The sequence below is a fragment of the Prionailurus bengalensis genome, chromosome D4 (assembly GCF_016509475.1).
Source record: "Prionailurus bengalensis isolate Pbe53 chromosome D4, Fcat_Pben_1.1_paternal_pri, whole genome shotgun sequence".
In the NCBI taxonomy this organism is placed as follows: domain Eukaryota; kingdom Metazoa; phylum Chordata; class Mammalia; order Carnivora; family Felidae; genus Prionailurus; species Prionailurus bengalensis.
Genome location: NC_057359.1, coordinates 31,684,003 through 31,701,697, shown reverse-complemented (window position 1 = coordinate 31,701,697; position 17,695 = coordinate 31,684,003). Strand labels below are relative to the sequence as shown.

Here is a 17,695-nt window from a genome sequence, read left to right as displayed (position 1 = left end):
TAAAAATTACATGTTTTTAGTCCTTTCTGTTCTAAGATTTATGATTTTGTGGCTCTCATGGATTGGCCTTAAGTGAAAAGTTACCTTGAGGGAGAGTGTGACAGCTTTCAAGAGGTTTTCCTTGGGGGATCAAACTCTTTCGTAACTTCTGCAGTATGACTGAAAATCTTGTCTCGTGAGTATTGGCAGTGTGACCCAACTGTAATCTGAGCTGCTATGGAGCTTTTGTTTTTCATCCCTGGAAGCCCTGAGTCTCAGATAACATTTTTCTAATTCAAGGTAATGGAGGCTTTGGTAAGATGTTTTGCTTTGTTCAAAAAATGCATCTGTTCTCCTTAATAGGTGAACTTTATTTATTGATTCTGTTTTAAAAACACCATTTGAAGTTGAGTTTAAAGGCCACACATATGCCATATTATATAAAAAGAGAAGGAATAGAGGGTATATAAGGCAGAGTTGGCATTAATCAGAGTATTTTTTCTTTCAGTATTAGTAACAAAATTATGTATGTTCCTATACATGAATTTTCTCAGAGCTTAACTTGACTATATATTTTGAGTATCTGCATTAGGTATATATCTATTTGTAGAGAGTTAGTATAGAAAGAGACTGTAAATTGTTATGTAGCTATTAATTCATTTTAAGATAACTTCAAAGTAAATATTGCTAAAATTATTTTCACCCTCAAATTCAACAAATTTATGTTGAAGAGTCCTGTCATTTAAGGAACATTTATCTTACCATTGTGCATTTAATTCAGTATTTCATCCGCTATTTGGAAATTAGTCTTTTTGATCTTCATATTCAAGGACACTCCTATGTGGGCTTCCTGGCCAGAGGGGGATAAACCGTTCCTTGCACCAGCTTCTGTTGAGGATGCAAGTAGTAGTAGGAAGGATGGGGGAAGTAGTCAACAGCTCATATTATTTATTTGAGGGAATGCTGTTGCTGGTGCTCCGATTACCAGAGGTATTAATCAGTTCCCCAAACCCCCAATTATAATAGGCATGACCATAAAAAAGATTATTATATTTACATGGGCTGTGACAATTACATTATAAATTTGATCATCTCCTAGTAAGGTGCCAGGTTGTCCAAGTTCGGCTCTAATTAGAAGGCTAAGGGCAGTCCCTACTACGCTGAATAAAAGGTAAAGAGTGCTTAAGCACCGAATAAAAGGTAAAGAGTGCCAATATCTTTGTGATTAGTGGAAAACAATCAGGGGTTTATGAACATAGGTAAAATGCCTGAGGAAAGCATTAGACTTTAAATCTAAGAACAGAGGTTTAAGTCCTCTTTTTGCCAGGCTCTGTGGTGAAATAGCATGTTGAATTGCAAATTCAAAGAAGCAGTTTCAAAAAAAAAAAAAGAGAGGTTAGAGTGGCAGAGAGCCAAAGCATAAGAGACTCTTAAAAACTGAGAACAAACTGAGGGCTGATGGGGGGTGGAAGGGAGGGGAGTGTGGGTGATGGGTATTGAAGAGGGCATCTTTTGGGATGAGCACTGGGTGTTGTATGGAAACCAATCTGACAATAAATTTCATATATTAAAAAAATAAATAAATAAAAACAAAAAAAAACCACTCAGGATATTGCCTGACATATACTACATGCTCAAGAAATACTCGCTATTATTATTCAAAAAAAAAAAAAAAAAGTTTCAAATCTACCAGAGCTTCTCCTGCCTTTTTTTCTCTAGATAGCAGGAGAAGATTGAAGCCAGTTGATTAGTTAGCTGTTGACTAAAATTTCATGGGATGGAAGCCCACCAGTCTGTCAAGGGCTTAGCTAATTAAGTGTTTGATTTGCAGTAAATTAATGTAAGATACATTCTCGCGGTCCTTAAGGTTAAATATGCAGCAGTTAAATTGATGTAATTTACTTATGGCTTTGAACACCCTTGGTCTATTTTAACCTAAACTCCTAGTCCAGAATAGATATTATTGGTATAAGTGGGAGTAGCATAGTCAAGATTACAATAAGTGGGCGCAGGAAGTTTATCTTTTTGTGCTTTCAAATTGTCATTTTATTTTTATGTTATTTGTTGAGGGAAACAGTACTGTGACATATGTTAGTCGTATATAACAATATAGGTTGAGGAGTGCTGTGATGGCTAATAGTGTAGATATAATAATTTCATGTTTTTAATTTCTAGAATGGTTTTTCACTTTGGGATAAACCCTAGGAGTGGTAGAAGGCCTCCTAGTCATAGTATTAACACTAGGATGAGTGAGGTGATTAGGGGTGCTTTGTTTCATGTATGGGATAGTGATAATGTTGTTATGCCTGAGCTATGTATAAATAGTATGAAGATAGTGAGTGTTATTATGATATAAATTACTAGGTTTAAAATTATTGTGGGCCTGTATAGTATAATGACTGTTATTCATCCTATATGGGCAATTGAGGAATATACTAGGATTTTTCATAGTTTTGTTTGAATAAGTCCTTTTCGGCCTCCAATTAGGACGGATGTGATGGCTATTGTTAGAAGTAGATTGGGATTGATGGCAAGTGAGATTTGATACAGGATGGATAGTGGTGCAATTTTTTGTCATGTTAGCAGAATTAGGCCTGAAGATAGATTCCCTGTGCAACTTTAGGTACTCAAAAGTGAAATGGGGTTAGCCCCCGTTTTATTGTTAAGGCAACAGTTATTATAGTCAATGCTATAGGATTGAGGGTTTTTTATGTTATTGCCCGGAGTATAGTAGGTTGATGATAATTCCTATTGTTAAAGGTATGGATGTGGTTGCTTGTGTTAAAAAGTATTTTATAGATGCTTCTTTGGCTTGTGAGTTGAATTTTTTTTTAATTTATTTTAATGTTTATTTTTGAGAGAGAGAGAGACAGAGCATGAGCAGGGGAGGAGCAGCGAGAGAGAGAGATATAGAACTGGAAGCGGGCTCCAGGCTCCATGCTGCCAGCACAGAGCCTGATGCGGGGCTTGAACCCACGAACTGTGAGATCATGACCTGAACTGAAGTCAGACACTTAACCAACTGAGTCGCGCAGGTGCCTCTGAATTTTTTTTTTATAAGGATAGGGATGATAGCTAGCATAGTTGTTTTGAAGCCGATTCAGATTATTAATCACTGAGAGTTTATTATTAAAATTATAGTTCCTGAGATGACTGTTGTAATAATAATAATAGGGGGTTTTATTAGTACAGGAAAGGTATAAGTCAACATTTTTGGGGTATGGGCCTGATACCCCAGGCTGTAAGGTATAGCTGACCTTACTATAGAATATGGTATAATGTAGCATGAAGAGTTTTGAATTCTTAAGACTAGGTTCGATTCCTATAATTCTAGAAATAAGGGGATTCAAACCTCTATTACTTACTCTATCAAAGTAACTCTTTTACCAGACATATTTCTTAATGTTTGGGGTGGAATGCTTGCTATAATAATAGGTAGTGATGCATGTCATATACATAGGGTCAGTGTGAGGGGTAGGAAGTTCTTTTCCTAATAAATGTATTAGTTGGTCATATTGGAATCATGGATAGGATGCTCGAATTCATAAAAAGGTAATTGTCAGGAATAGGTTTAAACAGTAAAGTTGACGCTGTATAATCCTGGTAAATATGGGCTGTGGAATGCTCCGAAAAATAAGATTGGGGATGTTCATTATGATGATGTTGGTGTATTCTGCTAGGAAAAATAGGGTGAAGGGACCTGTTACATACACAATGTTAAACCCACATACAAGTTCTGATTCTCCTTCTACAGGGAACCCGATTAGTTTCTGCTAGGGTTGAGATGAATCAGATCATGGCTAAAGGTCATAAAGGGACTGATGATTAGCATTGATAGTGTAAAGGATCCATTTATTAGCAGTACTGATAGTAGGATTATTGCTAATGTAACTTGGTATGAAATTGTTTGAGCTATGGCCCACAGGGCTCTGATTAAGGCATAATCATAGGATTGAGTAAATGGCGAGACTTGACATAGCTAGTATAAATAATACTCCTAAGTTTATGTTGATGAGTGGATATGGTATTGGCAGGGGGATTCAGATGGTTAGGGCGAGTGAGAGGGCTAAAATGGGTGCTATAATAAATGTAGATATGGAAGATGTGAGGGGTTGCAGGGGCTCTTATTAAAAAGTTTCCCCGCATCTGCAGTAGGTTGCAGTAGCCTGTATGTTCAAGATGTTTGGTCCTTTGTGAAGTTGTATATATCCTAATACTTTACATTCTACTCGTGTTAGGAAAGCTACTGCAAGGAGGATTGGGACGTTCAGTGAAAAGATGTTAATTACAAACATGTTAGGGAGAGGAGTTGAACCTCTGATTATAAAGGTTTAAGTTTTATGCAGTTACCAGCTCTGCCACCCTAACAAACCCGGATTCTTGGGCAGTGGAAGTTAACAAAGTCTGGATTGAGATTATATCATCTAATGAGTTTAAGGCACTTTATGTGAAGTAGGCCTCATTTCTCTTGTCCTTTCATACTGGGAGAAATTGTTTAATAGATAGAAACCAACCCGCATTGCTCCAATTTGAACTCAGGTCACGTAGGACTTTAATTGTTGAACAAACGAACCTTTGATAGCTGCTGCACCATCAGAATGTCCTGATCTAACATCGAGGTTGTAAACTCTATTGTCAATATGAACTCTAAAATAGTATTGTGCTGTTATTCCTAGGGTAACTTGTTCCACTGATCAAGTTTGGGGATCAATAAGTGATGTAATACTTTTGACTAGTTGGTCTAGATTTCAGACCCTCAGAGGTTGTTTATTCTTCGAGGTCACCCCAACTTAAATTGTCAGTCCATGTATTGTCCCTGTTGGTTGAATTGAGTTGATTTCTTTGGACTGGTTAATTAAAGCTCCGTAGGGTTTTTCATCTTATTATTATATTCCCGCCTCTTCACGGGAAGGTCAGTTTCAATGGATTGGAAGTAAGAGACAGCAAAACCCTCATGTGACCATTCATACAAGTCCCTATTTAGAGAACAAATGATTATGCTACCTTTGCATGATCAGGATACCACAGCCATTTAGATCAGGATACTGCGGCCGTTTAACAAACGTCACTGGGCAGGCTGTACCTCTAATACTAGAAATGCTAGAGGTGATGTTTTTGGTATACAGGCGGGGTTTGTGTTTGAGTTTCTTTTACTTCTTTTAATGTTTCCTTAGTTGTGTGCCTGTGTTGGGTCAACAATTAGTTTGATAATTAGTTTATAGCTGGATTTTTTTATCTTATTGTTAACTGTGTTATCTGCTCTAAGTTTATGCAAGGACAAGTATTAACATTGTTGCTTCTATTGTTAAATAGATTAACCCAGTGTTAAATTAGGAGTTGGTTGCATATTTTGGTATTAAGATGATTTTAACGCTTTCTTAGTTGATGGCTGCCTTTAGGCCAATTATGGTTGTGTTTATGCTTATTCTCTAAACAAGGTTGTATTTTTTTCTAAAAAGCTGTAACTTTTTAGATATATTTTAAACTTATATTAGAATTTTTAGGTTTTTAGGGAAGTTTAAAGTTGAACTAAGATTCTCTTCTGGGTACCAGCTATCACCAGGCTCCTTAGACTTTTCACCTCTACCTACAAATCTTCTCACTTATTTTGCAACATAGATGAGTTTATTCTACACAGGTTGTTCATAGGTAGCTTGTCTGGTTTGGGGAGGACTAGCTTAACTTCTCTTTGTTAGGTTATTCTAGTTAATTAAGCAAAATGTACAAAGGGGTAATGTTTGCTGTTTAGAATTTTTAATTTTTCTTTCATTGTTCCCTTACAGTACTTTCTTTACAGCGCCAATTTGAATTTCTCTATCCTATACTTGTAAGAATTTATTAAATGTTTTGGTTGTTTCATGTTAGTTGAGTTTTTGGTTGTTTTGGCTAGCTTTGGTTCAAGATGATCATTTGATGTGAAATCTGGGTGTAAGCCAGATGCTTTAAGCTACATCTTGGTTTATCCATGCATACTTTCCAGTATGCTTACCTTGGTATGACTTATCTCCTCTTGTGTTTTTGTTATTTGAATAAGTTGTCTTTAGGTTTATGTCACTTGAGAGTGACGGGTAGTGTGTGCTTTCTTCGTGGCCCAATTCAATTAAGCTCTCTATTCTTAATTTACTACTAAATCCTCCTTGAGTTCTCAGTTTCATAAGAATTTTCATAGGGAATTGTGTTTTTACATAGAAAATGTAGCCCATTTCTTCCTGCCTCATGAGTTACACCTTGACCTAACTTTTTGATATATGATAGTTGTTATTACTTTTCTTTCTTTGTAGGGTTTGCTGAAGATGGCAATATATAGACTGAATTGGCAAGGGGTACTGAAGTATATTGGGGTTTATCGATTACAGAACAGGCTCCTCTAGAGGGATATAAAGCACCCATAGTGGGGTATCTAATCCCAGTTTGGGTCTTACCTATAGTGTAACAGGAGGAATTAAAGTCATTTTTGTGACTTATTTTTATATTAATTGTAGCTTTTTACAACCTAGTTAAGATTTAACTTTAGTGCAGGGTTCTCTTTAACACACTTTACACCCTTAGTCTATTAATTTGGGTTAATCATATGACCACCATGGCTGGCGCAAAATTTACCAACCCTGTTTAATATAGCTTAGTCTAACTTTCGTTCATGGCTTAATTTTTATCACTGCTGTATCCTGTGGGGTTGTGGTTAAAGAAGGCATCATGAGCCACATTTTAGTGTGTTTGATACCTGCTCCTTTTGATCACTGGTGATTTAGAGGGCATTTTCACCGGGGTGCGAAGACTTGCATGTGTAATCTTTTTAACAACCAGTGGAAAGGCTAGGACCAAACCTTTGTGTTTATGGAGTCTGACGACTCATCTAGGTATTTTCAGTGTCTTGCTTTACTCAATAAGCTATACTAACAGGTTTATGTTGATTTGGATTTGAGTTTATCAGTTGATTTTTATGGTACTTGTTTAGTGAAAATTAACTGTTCAAGAAGAAAGAGAGCTCAGGACTATGTATCCTAGTGTATTCTATGGGAATTTGATGTTTGAGCCTTATATTTGGATGTGCATTTAGTCTTGTTTTGGGGGTTTGGCAAGAAGATAATAAATACGTTTATCTATTATAGGGTTACAGGGGACTTGGGGGTAAGGGGAGTTTGGTTAAGCTAGTTGTTCATTATGAACTCTGTAGTACCAGAGTGTTTCAGAAGCCATGAAGATTTGGAATTCTTAATCATTTAGAACCTTACTGCTCAAAAGTATGATCTGTATGTGGCCTATACCTGGAAACTTGTTAGAAATGCAGAATCTCAGGTACCACCTCAGACCCATTAAATCAAAAACTTCATTTTAACAAGATTCCCAGGTGATTCTTATGCACATTAAAGTCTGAGAAGCATTGACTTTTGTATACAACTTACTAAGCTGGTAAGCCACTTTGAAGGACTATTTTAATATATACATAATATTCATAGTTTGACTTCAAAACTGTGTTCCTTTAAATGGAATATTAAGTATTTGTTGATTCCTATGAACTGAAAGATTTTAAGTTTCTTAGAGTGTGTCTGGTTGTTGGGGTGCATGTTTTCATTGTTACTGTAAGTTTCTACAAACTATACATGCAAAATGTACCCTTATTCCTTGTATAATGAGACACCTAAGATGCAGGTGAAAATTCCTCTGTGCTTTGCCATGTGTGCAAATGAGAAATCTGTGCTGTGATATTAACTACCACACGAAGTTCAGTGAAAAGGCATGTAACCCATCTGTAAGCTCTGGGGCAAATTTGACATGTTAGTCAGAATAGCAGATTTTACAATGGGAAGTTTAGTTACCACTGAGTGAGTAGTTACTAAAAACCTGGTGTAGGACCAACAATGAAGCTTTATAAATGGAATAGAAGTTGAAGACATTATCAAATTTTAGAGGCACTCACATAGTTGTCCAGTCCACTGCCTATTAGCATTTCTTCCAGGACTCTAGATTTGGCAAATGGGAATGTGTAGTTTATAATAAAATATTAGCAGCACTGTCCTACTACATCATTGTGTTTTATACCCTTGAAATTATTTGAGTTACTTAAATGCATATTTTCTCTTCATCGTCAGTTCTGTGTGTTTGAAAGTATGTAGGCATTTCTAATAATAATTGTTAATACTAATTATAATTTATAATATGTGTGATTTTTTCTTAGTCTGTTAGATTTAACTATATTGCCATTTAGGTAGATCAAGGGTATATCAGTGATTTCATATGGCTTAACCTAATAATGAAGTTAAAAGGGGTCCTACTTTCCCATTTTTGTCACACAGTTATCACTAGGAATAATCTTGTTGTAACCCACTTTTCTTTTGTTGTTGTTTTTTGGGTTTTTTTTACAAAAAAATATGCCTTTTAGGAAAACAGTATCCTTACACAGAAATTAATGAATATAATAAATTTGGGCTGATAAAAACTTATGGTGAATTAATAGCTTTATAAGTATAGTATTTTTTTTAATTATCATGCAGTATAAACATTACAAGACTTTCATTAACCTAAAACTTTTCCTCTTTATGTAGTTGCAGTTGTTTTAGAAACATTTCTTTTTTATAATAGATTTTTTAAAATATGGGCTTAAATTATTTTAGGGAAAAGTTAAATATATTGGGAAAAACTCAGTATAATTTTACAAGAACTAAAATGTAGTTATTAATATTTTTGCTGACACTTCACTGTTTTTTACTTATTTTTTAATGTTTATTTATTTTTGAGAGAGAGAGAGGCGCAAAATGCAGGCGGGGGAGGAACAGAGAGAGGGAGACACAGAATCCAAGCAGGCTCCAGGCTCTGAGCTGTCAGAACAGAGCCTAATGCGGGGCTTGAATTCATGACCTAAGCTGAAGTCGGACACTTAACCTACTGAGCCACCCAGGTGTCCCAGACACTTCACTGTTTAAAGCTTTAGTTAAGCCAAACTAGTTTGATTATTCATAACTAATAACCAATTATTTTGGCCATTTGTCAATATTACCAAGGTGAAGTAAAATTATATTTCCATATAATTATGAAAAGAAATAGATGCTATCTATGGAGATGATTTTATTAAAGACTACAAGATCATATTAAGAATGTGTACTTAATGTCATTTATTTCTTTGAATATATGTATTACATATAGTGGAAATCCTTCTTTCTTGGCAGTCCCAACCATAATACAATTAGTTTGATCATATAGTTAGCAAACTAAAGCAAAGGTATAATGACATTTCTCCAGGGACACATTTATTCATCAACTAGGATACTGCCTGATAAAGCATTTCTTAAAGGTGATTCAGTAATCTGTGAATTATAGGGTGGGTTTCCAGATCTTTGTCATTCTGGGCTGAAAGCTGATAACGTTAAGAAAGTACCTGGATTATAAAGCAAGCTGAGAACAGAGGGGTGTGGTATGAAACCACCAGGGTTGAAATGTCAGTTATTTTTATGCTATGCCTGAAGTTCATACATTATAACAAGTGATATATTTTAAAATATAAACTGTGGGATTTTTTTTGCTTTTTACTATTACAAATACAAATAATTGTGAATTTAGTGTATGTTAAATCAACTTCTGTTACCACATTTTGGGTGTTTTATATTATGTGTTATCAAGCTGTGTTTTTGTGTTTTATTTTAGCTTATTTGCACTAATCTTGATGAACTCAGGGAATTAATCACAAAAATCGAGAATGAACTCAAAGATCTGGAAAACAGTAGAAAAAAATCGGTAGGTGTTGATCCAAAAGTTCTATCTATTATTTTTAGCATTAAAATTTATTCCTGCTTTTTTCTAAAGCTTTCTTTTTTAATCTTGTTTTTCTGGGTTACATAAAAATTTGCAATGAAAAATAGAAACATTGTTCCTTTTATTTCTTCTGTGTGGTCTGGTTTTCATTTTTCATAGAGAAAAATGGTACCAGGGCAAGTAAATTAAATTTTGTTTGCCTGGTTTATATCAGGTATAGTTTTAGAATATTTCCCAATATACTGGTTGGTTGTTTGCTGACTGGTAGTTTTTAGGGTAAAGCTTGCCTTGCAGATATTCTTAATTAATAATTATATGCTTTTAATGGAAGTTTATTGCTTATTAACATAAAAATTTTAATTAACTGTGACATAAATAATATATAAATTGTTTAATCCTGCCCCAGATGTTTTTGAAACATACTTACCAGTATGTCTTTTAAAACAGCTTTATCAGTTAAAGTCTTTTTTAAACTTTATATATTCTAAATTCACAATTTTACCTTCATTTTTTATAGTTCTTGAGAGAATATAAAGAAAAGAATATTCACTCGACACTTGGTAAAATACTCATTTATGTTATTTATTAAATCAGTGATACTTGCTTAACTGGCATTAATAGTTCAGTGATATTACATATTTGAAACACAGTTATACACCAGCAAATGTGAAGGCTTTAAGCATTGGAGAAAATCAATCATTATTTTAAAAATACCTTTTTTTTTTATGGCTTAGGAATGCCATGAGGCCACTTTTAGGTGTTTGCTCAGAACCTGTTAATCTAGAATTATGTATAAAATAAGGATAGTGATACATATAGCAAAGCTTCATATCAGCAGACTTGTAGTAGTCATTTTATATGCTGTTTAGGAGAAACATATATTGGTAGCACTCTGAAGGGAAGAGACTTAAATGCCATTAAAGGACAACCTTCTGAGGTTATTTAACAGAGGCATAAAACAGCCATAAGCATTCAGAAGTTTCAAGTGATACCTCTGAGAATATCGATATAATCTAAGAGATAGGATAATGTTCATAGTGATAGCTATTAATTAACAAAAAAACATTATGTTCAGTATACAATCTGAGAATGTGGAAAACTGTTATTTTTAGAAATATTTCTATTAAAAATGGTTTAGACCCTTATTAGATTCTTTTGTGTTCGTGTGTGTGTGTGTGTGTGTGTGTGTGTGTATACACTTATGTGTGTATACATGTGTGTGTGTGTGTGTGTGTACACATACACACTTTGGTATATGGGTAGTTGATGTGAAACACCAGGTGTTTTTTCAAACAACATTTGTATTAAAATATTTTCTCAGCAAAGCTATTTTTAATATATCTGGTGTTATATGATCATAAAGGACTAATTCTGTTCTTTAATAGGAAGAATAGTCTTTTAATCAGGGTGTTATCTATAGTTTTTGTAGAAGCTGTTTATTTTTAGTGAGTTGTCTGTTCTTCATGAGTCTAAATAGAATTCTGTTAAGTAAATTTGCTAATTGTTTTTTATGCTATGGTTAAACATAATGTATGCCTCTTAACTTGTTCCCATATTATAAATTAGGGTGTTGTTTTCAATAAATAGTTTTATGCATAACTGATTTATGTACTTACTTACAGCATACATTGTAAGAGAAAAAGACTTCTGCAAGTATCCTAGAGTTTTCTGTAAAGCCATCCACCTCACTTCCATTAGTGGTAGGAGGTATATGCATATTGCCTTCCTTTACAGGAACAAGTAGAAGGGTAAAAGAAAGTATAGATTACAAATATTTGACATTGTAGTCTGTGGAGGCATGTTTATCAGATAGTTTTAGGTTACATACAGGGTTTAATTTTTAAATTTTGTGACTCTAAATTTTTAACTTGTTTATGATTCGTAATATTTGCATATTAGTTTTAAAATATGTTTTCTGCTCTTCAAGAAATAGAAATTCTTGGGACTGTACTTAGTAGGGATAATCTTACTGAGATTACTAACATAAGAGCTATTTCCCTTTAAACTGCCTAAAAGGTTGTTTTCATGTGAAATGGCCACACAGCATAAAGGTAACAATAGACCATAAAAGTTTACATATTATTATCTGTCATTCCTTATTTTTCTATACAAGCTATTATTGAGTATGGTAGATGTTAGTCATAGGAACTAACCTTATTGAATGTTATGTTAATATTAAATATCAATTTATTTGGCATCATTTTGGAATAAGATGTTTCACTGAACTGAATTTTCTAGGTAACTGAAACCTAAACTTTAGGACTAAATTCCTTCCTTCCTTTCTTTTTAATTTCTTATTTTAATCATTTACTGAGAAACTTCCCTGCCTCCTTGTACTATATTCAACAAAATTTTAACACTTTTTGATGATTCAAGGATCATTATGAATATCCATAATTATACTGATACCGTAAAAGTGTATTGATATCAATAACTCTAAACATTTACCAAAAGACCTTTATGTTATATATTTTGAAGGTGTGTGTTTGTATTTTTGCTTTTGTTATCTTTTCTTGGTCAACCTGTTGTTTCTTGTGTTTGTCCATGTACTTGCCTTAGCTAATATACTGTGAATTACAAAGGAAGTAACAATATTTATAAGAATTGGACTTGTAGTAAGGACCTGAGAGACTTTCTTAATAATGAGAAATGCATGAACTTGGTGATGGTGGTAGCCATTTTCACTGATTCCTCGCCTGTGGACTTCCTTCACTATTGCCTGACAAATAGAGTATTAATTTTGATCTTCATAAGATATCACTGTCAAAACTAAAATAGTATTCAGAATCAAAACAGTTCTGTTACTCATCAGCTTTTATATCTATAATGCTCCAGTAACAAAGAGGATTTATTCCATATAGACATTTATTTGTCATAAGCCATTTTTAAAAACAAATATTTATGTGATAGAGGATTTAATATGGATTCATACAAACACCTCACTTCTTTAGAGGATTTCTTCTCTGCAGAGCCTCTTCAGATAGTTTATAATCTTTTAAAAATCTGGATCGTTTACTCATTCTTGTAAGACAGCTAATTCCATTTATAGTTAATCATGTAAGGAGAAAAATGCTTTCATTTTCTTGAGTTTGTCTGAGCACACTTGATACCATTACTTCAATTTTGGAAGCAACTTTCAACATCCTTTAGATCCTGCAGTGTTATACCTAATTATTTACCTGAGATTTGTTTAAAGTGAGACATCTGGTTGAGATAAATAGAAGTATATAGTTTGACAGTTTTTAAACTTTGTTTTCCTCATTATTGTTTAGATCATAGGATTCTTCAGGGAGCTAAAGGAGAAAATCATAACATTTTATTTTTATTTTGTGTTTTTAGTCAACAGATAAAATTCACATTGTCTGTTTGGAAATTATATTTTTATCTTATTTAATTTTTAAATATTTACTTATTTTGAGAGAGAGGAAGAAGGGGAGGGGCAGAGAGAGAGCAAGGGAGAGAGAGAATTCCAAGCAGGCTCCATGCTGTCAGTGCAGAGCCTGACGCACACAAGGCTCAAACCCACTAACCCTGAGATCATGACCTGAACCAAAATCAAGAGTTGGATGCTCAACCAACTGAGCCACCCAGGTGCCCCAGAAAATATCTTTTTAGATTGAGGAAATGTATTAGTTTTCCAGAAAGATAGAGCTCAGATTATTGATAAATTTGCCTGATCCTGTTGTATTTGAAATATATTAGTATTGCTTTCAGTCAAAATTTTGGGTATAAGGAAAAGTGTGAACAATTTGGCAAAAAAAAAAAAAAAATTTTTTTTTATAAGAAAAGAAACCTTGTCTGGATTATATAGTGATGAATGATAGCCTTATCAATATAGAGAAACTAAAATTTAAAATACAAGACTTTTTCTTTTTTTTTTTTCTTTTCTATCTTTTAGTAGTTAAGTAACTCAACACTTAGGATAAATATCATGATCAATATATAAGAAAAGCTATAAAACTGCCTTGCTATTTGAGCCTGTAATCCTGTTTGGAATTTAACTTTTACTTTCCCCATTTCATGCCCTATCTCCAAAAGCAATTTACACAATAGTGTGTTGAGCAGACTACCTCTAATAGTGGAAATTTGGAAAAAGCCTATATGTCCAACAGTAGGAAGATGTCTAACCAAACAGTATTAACACAGTAGTGTATCATAAAGCTAGTAAAATAAAATATTTGTAGGTCATTGTTACTACATGGAAATAATTTGTGAAATGTTAAATTTTTTAAATATATAAAATGATACGTGACTAATGATTATAATATATAAAAAGACATGTTAAGAATTGGAAAGGAATTTCAAGTAGTGAATAAAATTAATCTTTATTATGTTCTTAAGATAATTTAAATTCATCATACAATAATAATATTTCTCTTGCCTAACCAAAGGGTGTACATTAACAAGACCAAACGTTAGAGAAATTAGAAGCTTTTATCAGAGATGGTGGCACCCCTTTTTTGATCACAGAGTTCTGTATAAGCCACTGGTTATCAATCAGAGATGATTCCTCTCCCCACCTGGGAGACTTTTGGCAATGTCTAAAGACATTTTTGGTTGTTGAAGAGGTGGTACTGGCACTTAGTGGATAGAGGCCTCAAAAATATCCTACATTATAATGATCCTATAATGCACATGATAATCTCCCACAATAAAAAATTATCTGGCCTCAAATGTCATTTGTGTGGAAATTGCAAAACCCCAGCATAAGCCTATATTTGCTAAGGGCCCTATTCTCCCTATTATGGAGAGAAAATAAGTTGATGTTTTGAAAGTTAGGTAGAAATCAATGGAATCATATACTCGCTCCCATAATTGAGAGTACTTTTAGTAGACCATATACTTCTAATTCAGACTCACATTTGGTGAAACTTGTGAATGTTAGTATTAACATTTACCCTTTGTAGTTCATCAGATAGTTAAAAAATATTCTTGACCTTAGCTTCATATCCAGCTGTTTTCAATGTATTATGATTTATGACCTCTTTCAAGTATATTCACCATTTACCTTTACCTTCCTTTATATAGGAAATGAAGAAATTACAAATAACATGATTGTATATGTATTTTCTTTATTCATTTTCAGAAAGATGCTGTAATATATTCTTAAAAAGTGAAGATACAGTAAGGAGTAGAAACAGATAAATAGCAAAATATAGTCAAATTATGTTTAAAAGTTATGTGACTTTATACAGGACCCCCAAAACATAATTGCATGTAGTATAGCCTTAATATGCAGCCAAGGGTTATTATATTTTAATCTCACTTTCTAACACCTGTAACAAATTTTATTTTAATGAAAGATTATGGGATTTTTCCCTCCTCTCTGTATTCTATATCCATGTGCTCACAGTGAAGCATCAAATCATAATTATTTTATAACCAGCTGTTGAGAGTGCATAATCTATTTTACTAGAGTGTAAAGAATATTAGATACCTTCAGAGTCCTGAATATGCCCTAATTAACTTTATTTAATGGCTTTTCCTGTAGATATGGTTGCAATAATCTCTAAATTGTCCTTAAAATTAATTATACTTAAATTTTTACAATTACATCATTATATATATCATTTTCTTATTCTAGATTTTCTGGTAAACTACTGGTTAACAAAACTGAAAACTATCTCAGCTGTGGTGGGGAATCACGTCTTCAGTCATATGTGAAGCTTTTAAAAAATTAAAACGACCTTTTAGGGGCGCTTAGATGGCTCAGGTGGTTAAGCATCCAACTCTTGATTTTGGCTCAGGTCATGATCTCACGATTCTTGAGATCAAGCCTCCTCTCAGGCTCTGCACTGACAGTGTGGAGCCTGCTTGGGATTTTCTCTCTCCCTCTCCGCCTCACCCACATGTGTGTGTGTGCTCTCTCTCAAAATAAATACATTTTTGAAAAAAATAAAACAACCTTCTGGAAGGCCTGTGCAACAGATAAAATAAGTTTCTGTATGTATCTTAGTTATAGGTTCAAGTCTTATTCATAAGGCTTGTATTTCCTCACTGTCCTCTGTGTGCTATGCATACTACCAGGAACTTGGTAGGGGTCCAGAGATTAAAACATAGTCCTTATCCTTAAAGAACCCACTTACAGAGTTTAAGATTTTATTCCCAACCCTGAGGATAAATTTTTAATTTTAAACAGGATTAGTTGAGCTAGCTTCTGTCCTTTTATGAAAGTCTTAATCTTTTCTTTTCAAGCAGTGTTAATTCAGAAGTCACCAAACACTCCAGACACCTGCTTACTTCCCTTGTTTGAGAGTATAGTGGAGAGATAGAAAACATATGTGTTTTATGAACAATCAGATGGTAATTGACATGCTCAAAATAACAGAAAAGAAAGTTAGATGACAGGAAATATGAACCAGAGCAATATTTGGTAAGACAAAGCTTTAATCAACTAATTACTGAATTATCTAAGAATGCATTATCCATATTTATATCTATCGTAAATCTTGTTCTTTGGGTATTTTTTTTTTTGACCTTTAATAACTACTCAACCTAGAACTGGATTTTAACCCCTGTTAATAGAGCTCACTGTTTCTACTTAATTACAGTTTGGCATAGTTTTAATCCCATTAGGGAAACTTTCGTAAGAACAATTACTTGAAAACCCCTTTTCTTCAAAAGAAAGTTGCAATTAAAAGGGAAAAGGGTTATTTTGTATTTTTATATCAGGCAGATAATTGAAGTGAGCTTCAAAGGAAGAATTGAACTAAATTACAGATTCTTCTATAGCTAGAGCTTCATAGTGTGGCTTAAACCCTTCTGAATTAACATATCACACACAAATATAACTAACATTTATATGTCAAATACGTTTCAAAGCACCAACTAAATTTGTATTAGCTATTTAATAGTTACTACGTTCCACTGACAAAAGTTGTGGAAAATTGAATTGAAATCTTTGGGGTGATTAAGGCACCCCTCCATAAGCTTCACATCATTCCAACTTTTTATATTACAGAAGATATTGAACTCTTTGGAAAGACCCCAAATTTTAAAGATAGAATAGTTGAATGCATTTTGTGAATTGGTAAAAAATATAAAAACAAAAAAAACTGAGAGAATTGAACAGTAATAGAACTTCCCTACCATTTTACCAGACTTTAGGAAAAGAAAAAAATGATACATTACATATTAAAGAAATATCAACTCAGAATCTGCAGAGAGTAGAAAGGAGCCCGCATAGAGGGTGTAGAGTGCACAAAAGAAACAAACCAAAAAACAGACTCTTAACTATAGGAGACTAAACAGATGGTTACCAGAGAGAGAGGTAGGTAGAGGGGATGGGTGAAAGAGGTGAAGGGGATTAAGAATACACTTCTTTTGGGGCACCTGGGTGGCTCAGTTGGTTGAGCATCCGACTTCGGCTCAGGTCATGATCTCACGGCTCGTGAGTTTGAGCCCCGCATCGGGCTCTGTGCTGACAGCTTGGACCCTCGAGACTGCTTCAGATTCTGTGTCTCCCTCTCTCTCTACCCGTTCTTCAAAAATAAATAAACATTTTTTAAAAAGTACACTTGATGAGCATGTGAGTAATATGTGGGACTGCTGAACCACTATTTTGTACACCTGAAACTAATATAAAGTATGTTAATTACACTGGAATTAAAATTATTTTTAATATAGAAAAAGGCTTACCTGTAAATACTTTTTAAACAATATGTGATGCTAACAAGTAGTAGTAGGTGCTTTTAATTAGGACAAGAGCAATTTAAGGCAGGTTTATTGACAGTAGCATGAAACACTGACAGGCAATTAGAAAAACCTGTAAGAGTATGTCTTGGTAGTCCAAAAATATAGTCAATAATCATTTGATGTAGAAGTACAGATCATAGAGAAATGTGAACAGTCCCTGAGAGTCACTGTATTAAAATGTAACACAATAATTTGTTTATGATGATTCAAGTCATCAAGAGTTAAATTATATTCATTGTGTGTTCAGAAAATCTAGAAGACATATTTCCCTCAA

At 33.7% G+C, this 17,695-nt stretch overlaps 1 protein-coding gene across 2 annotated transcripts in view; it reads left to right on the top strand.

Annotated features, from left to right (window-relative positions):
• KIAA2026 (KIAA2026 ortholog) overlaps nt 1–17,695 on the top strand; it is a 133,954-nt gene that overhangs the window by 77,344 nt on the left and 38,915 nt on the right. The window contains exon 5 of one of the 2 annotated variants that reach the window (XM_043565402.1): nt 9,619–9,708. The exons of the other annotated variant lie outside the window; for it this stretch is intronic. Within the exon in view, the coding sequence (XP_043421337.1) occupies nt 9,619–9,708 (90 nt within the window). The remainder of the gene's footprint in view (nt 1–9,618; nt 9,709–17,695) is intronic. 2 annotated transcript variants of the gene reach the window in all.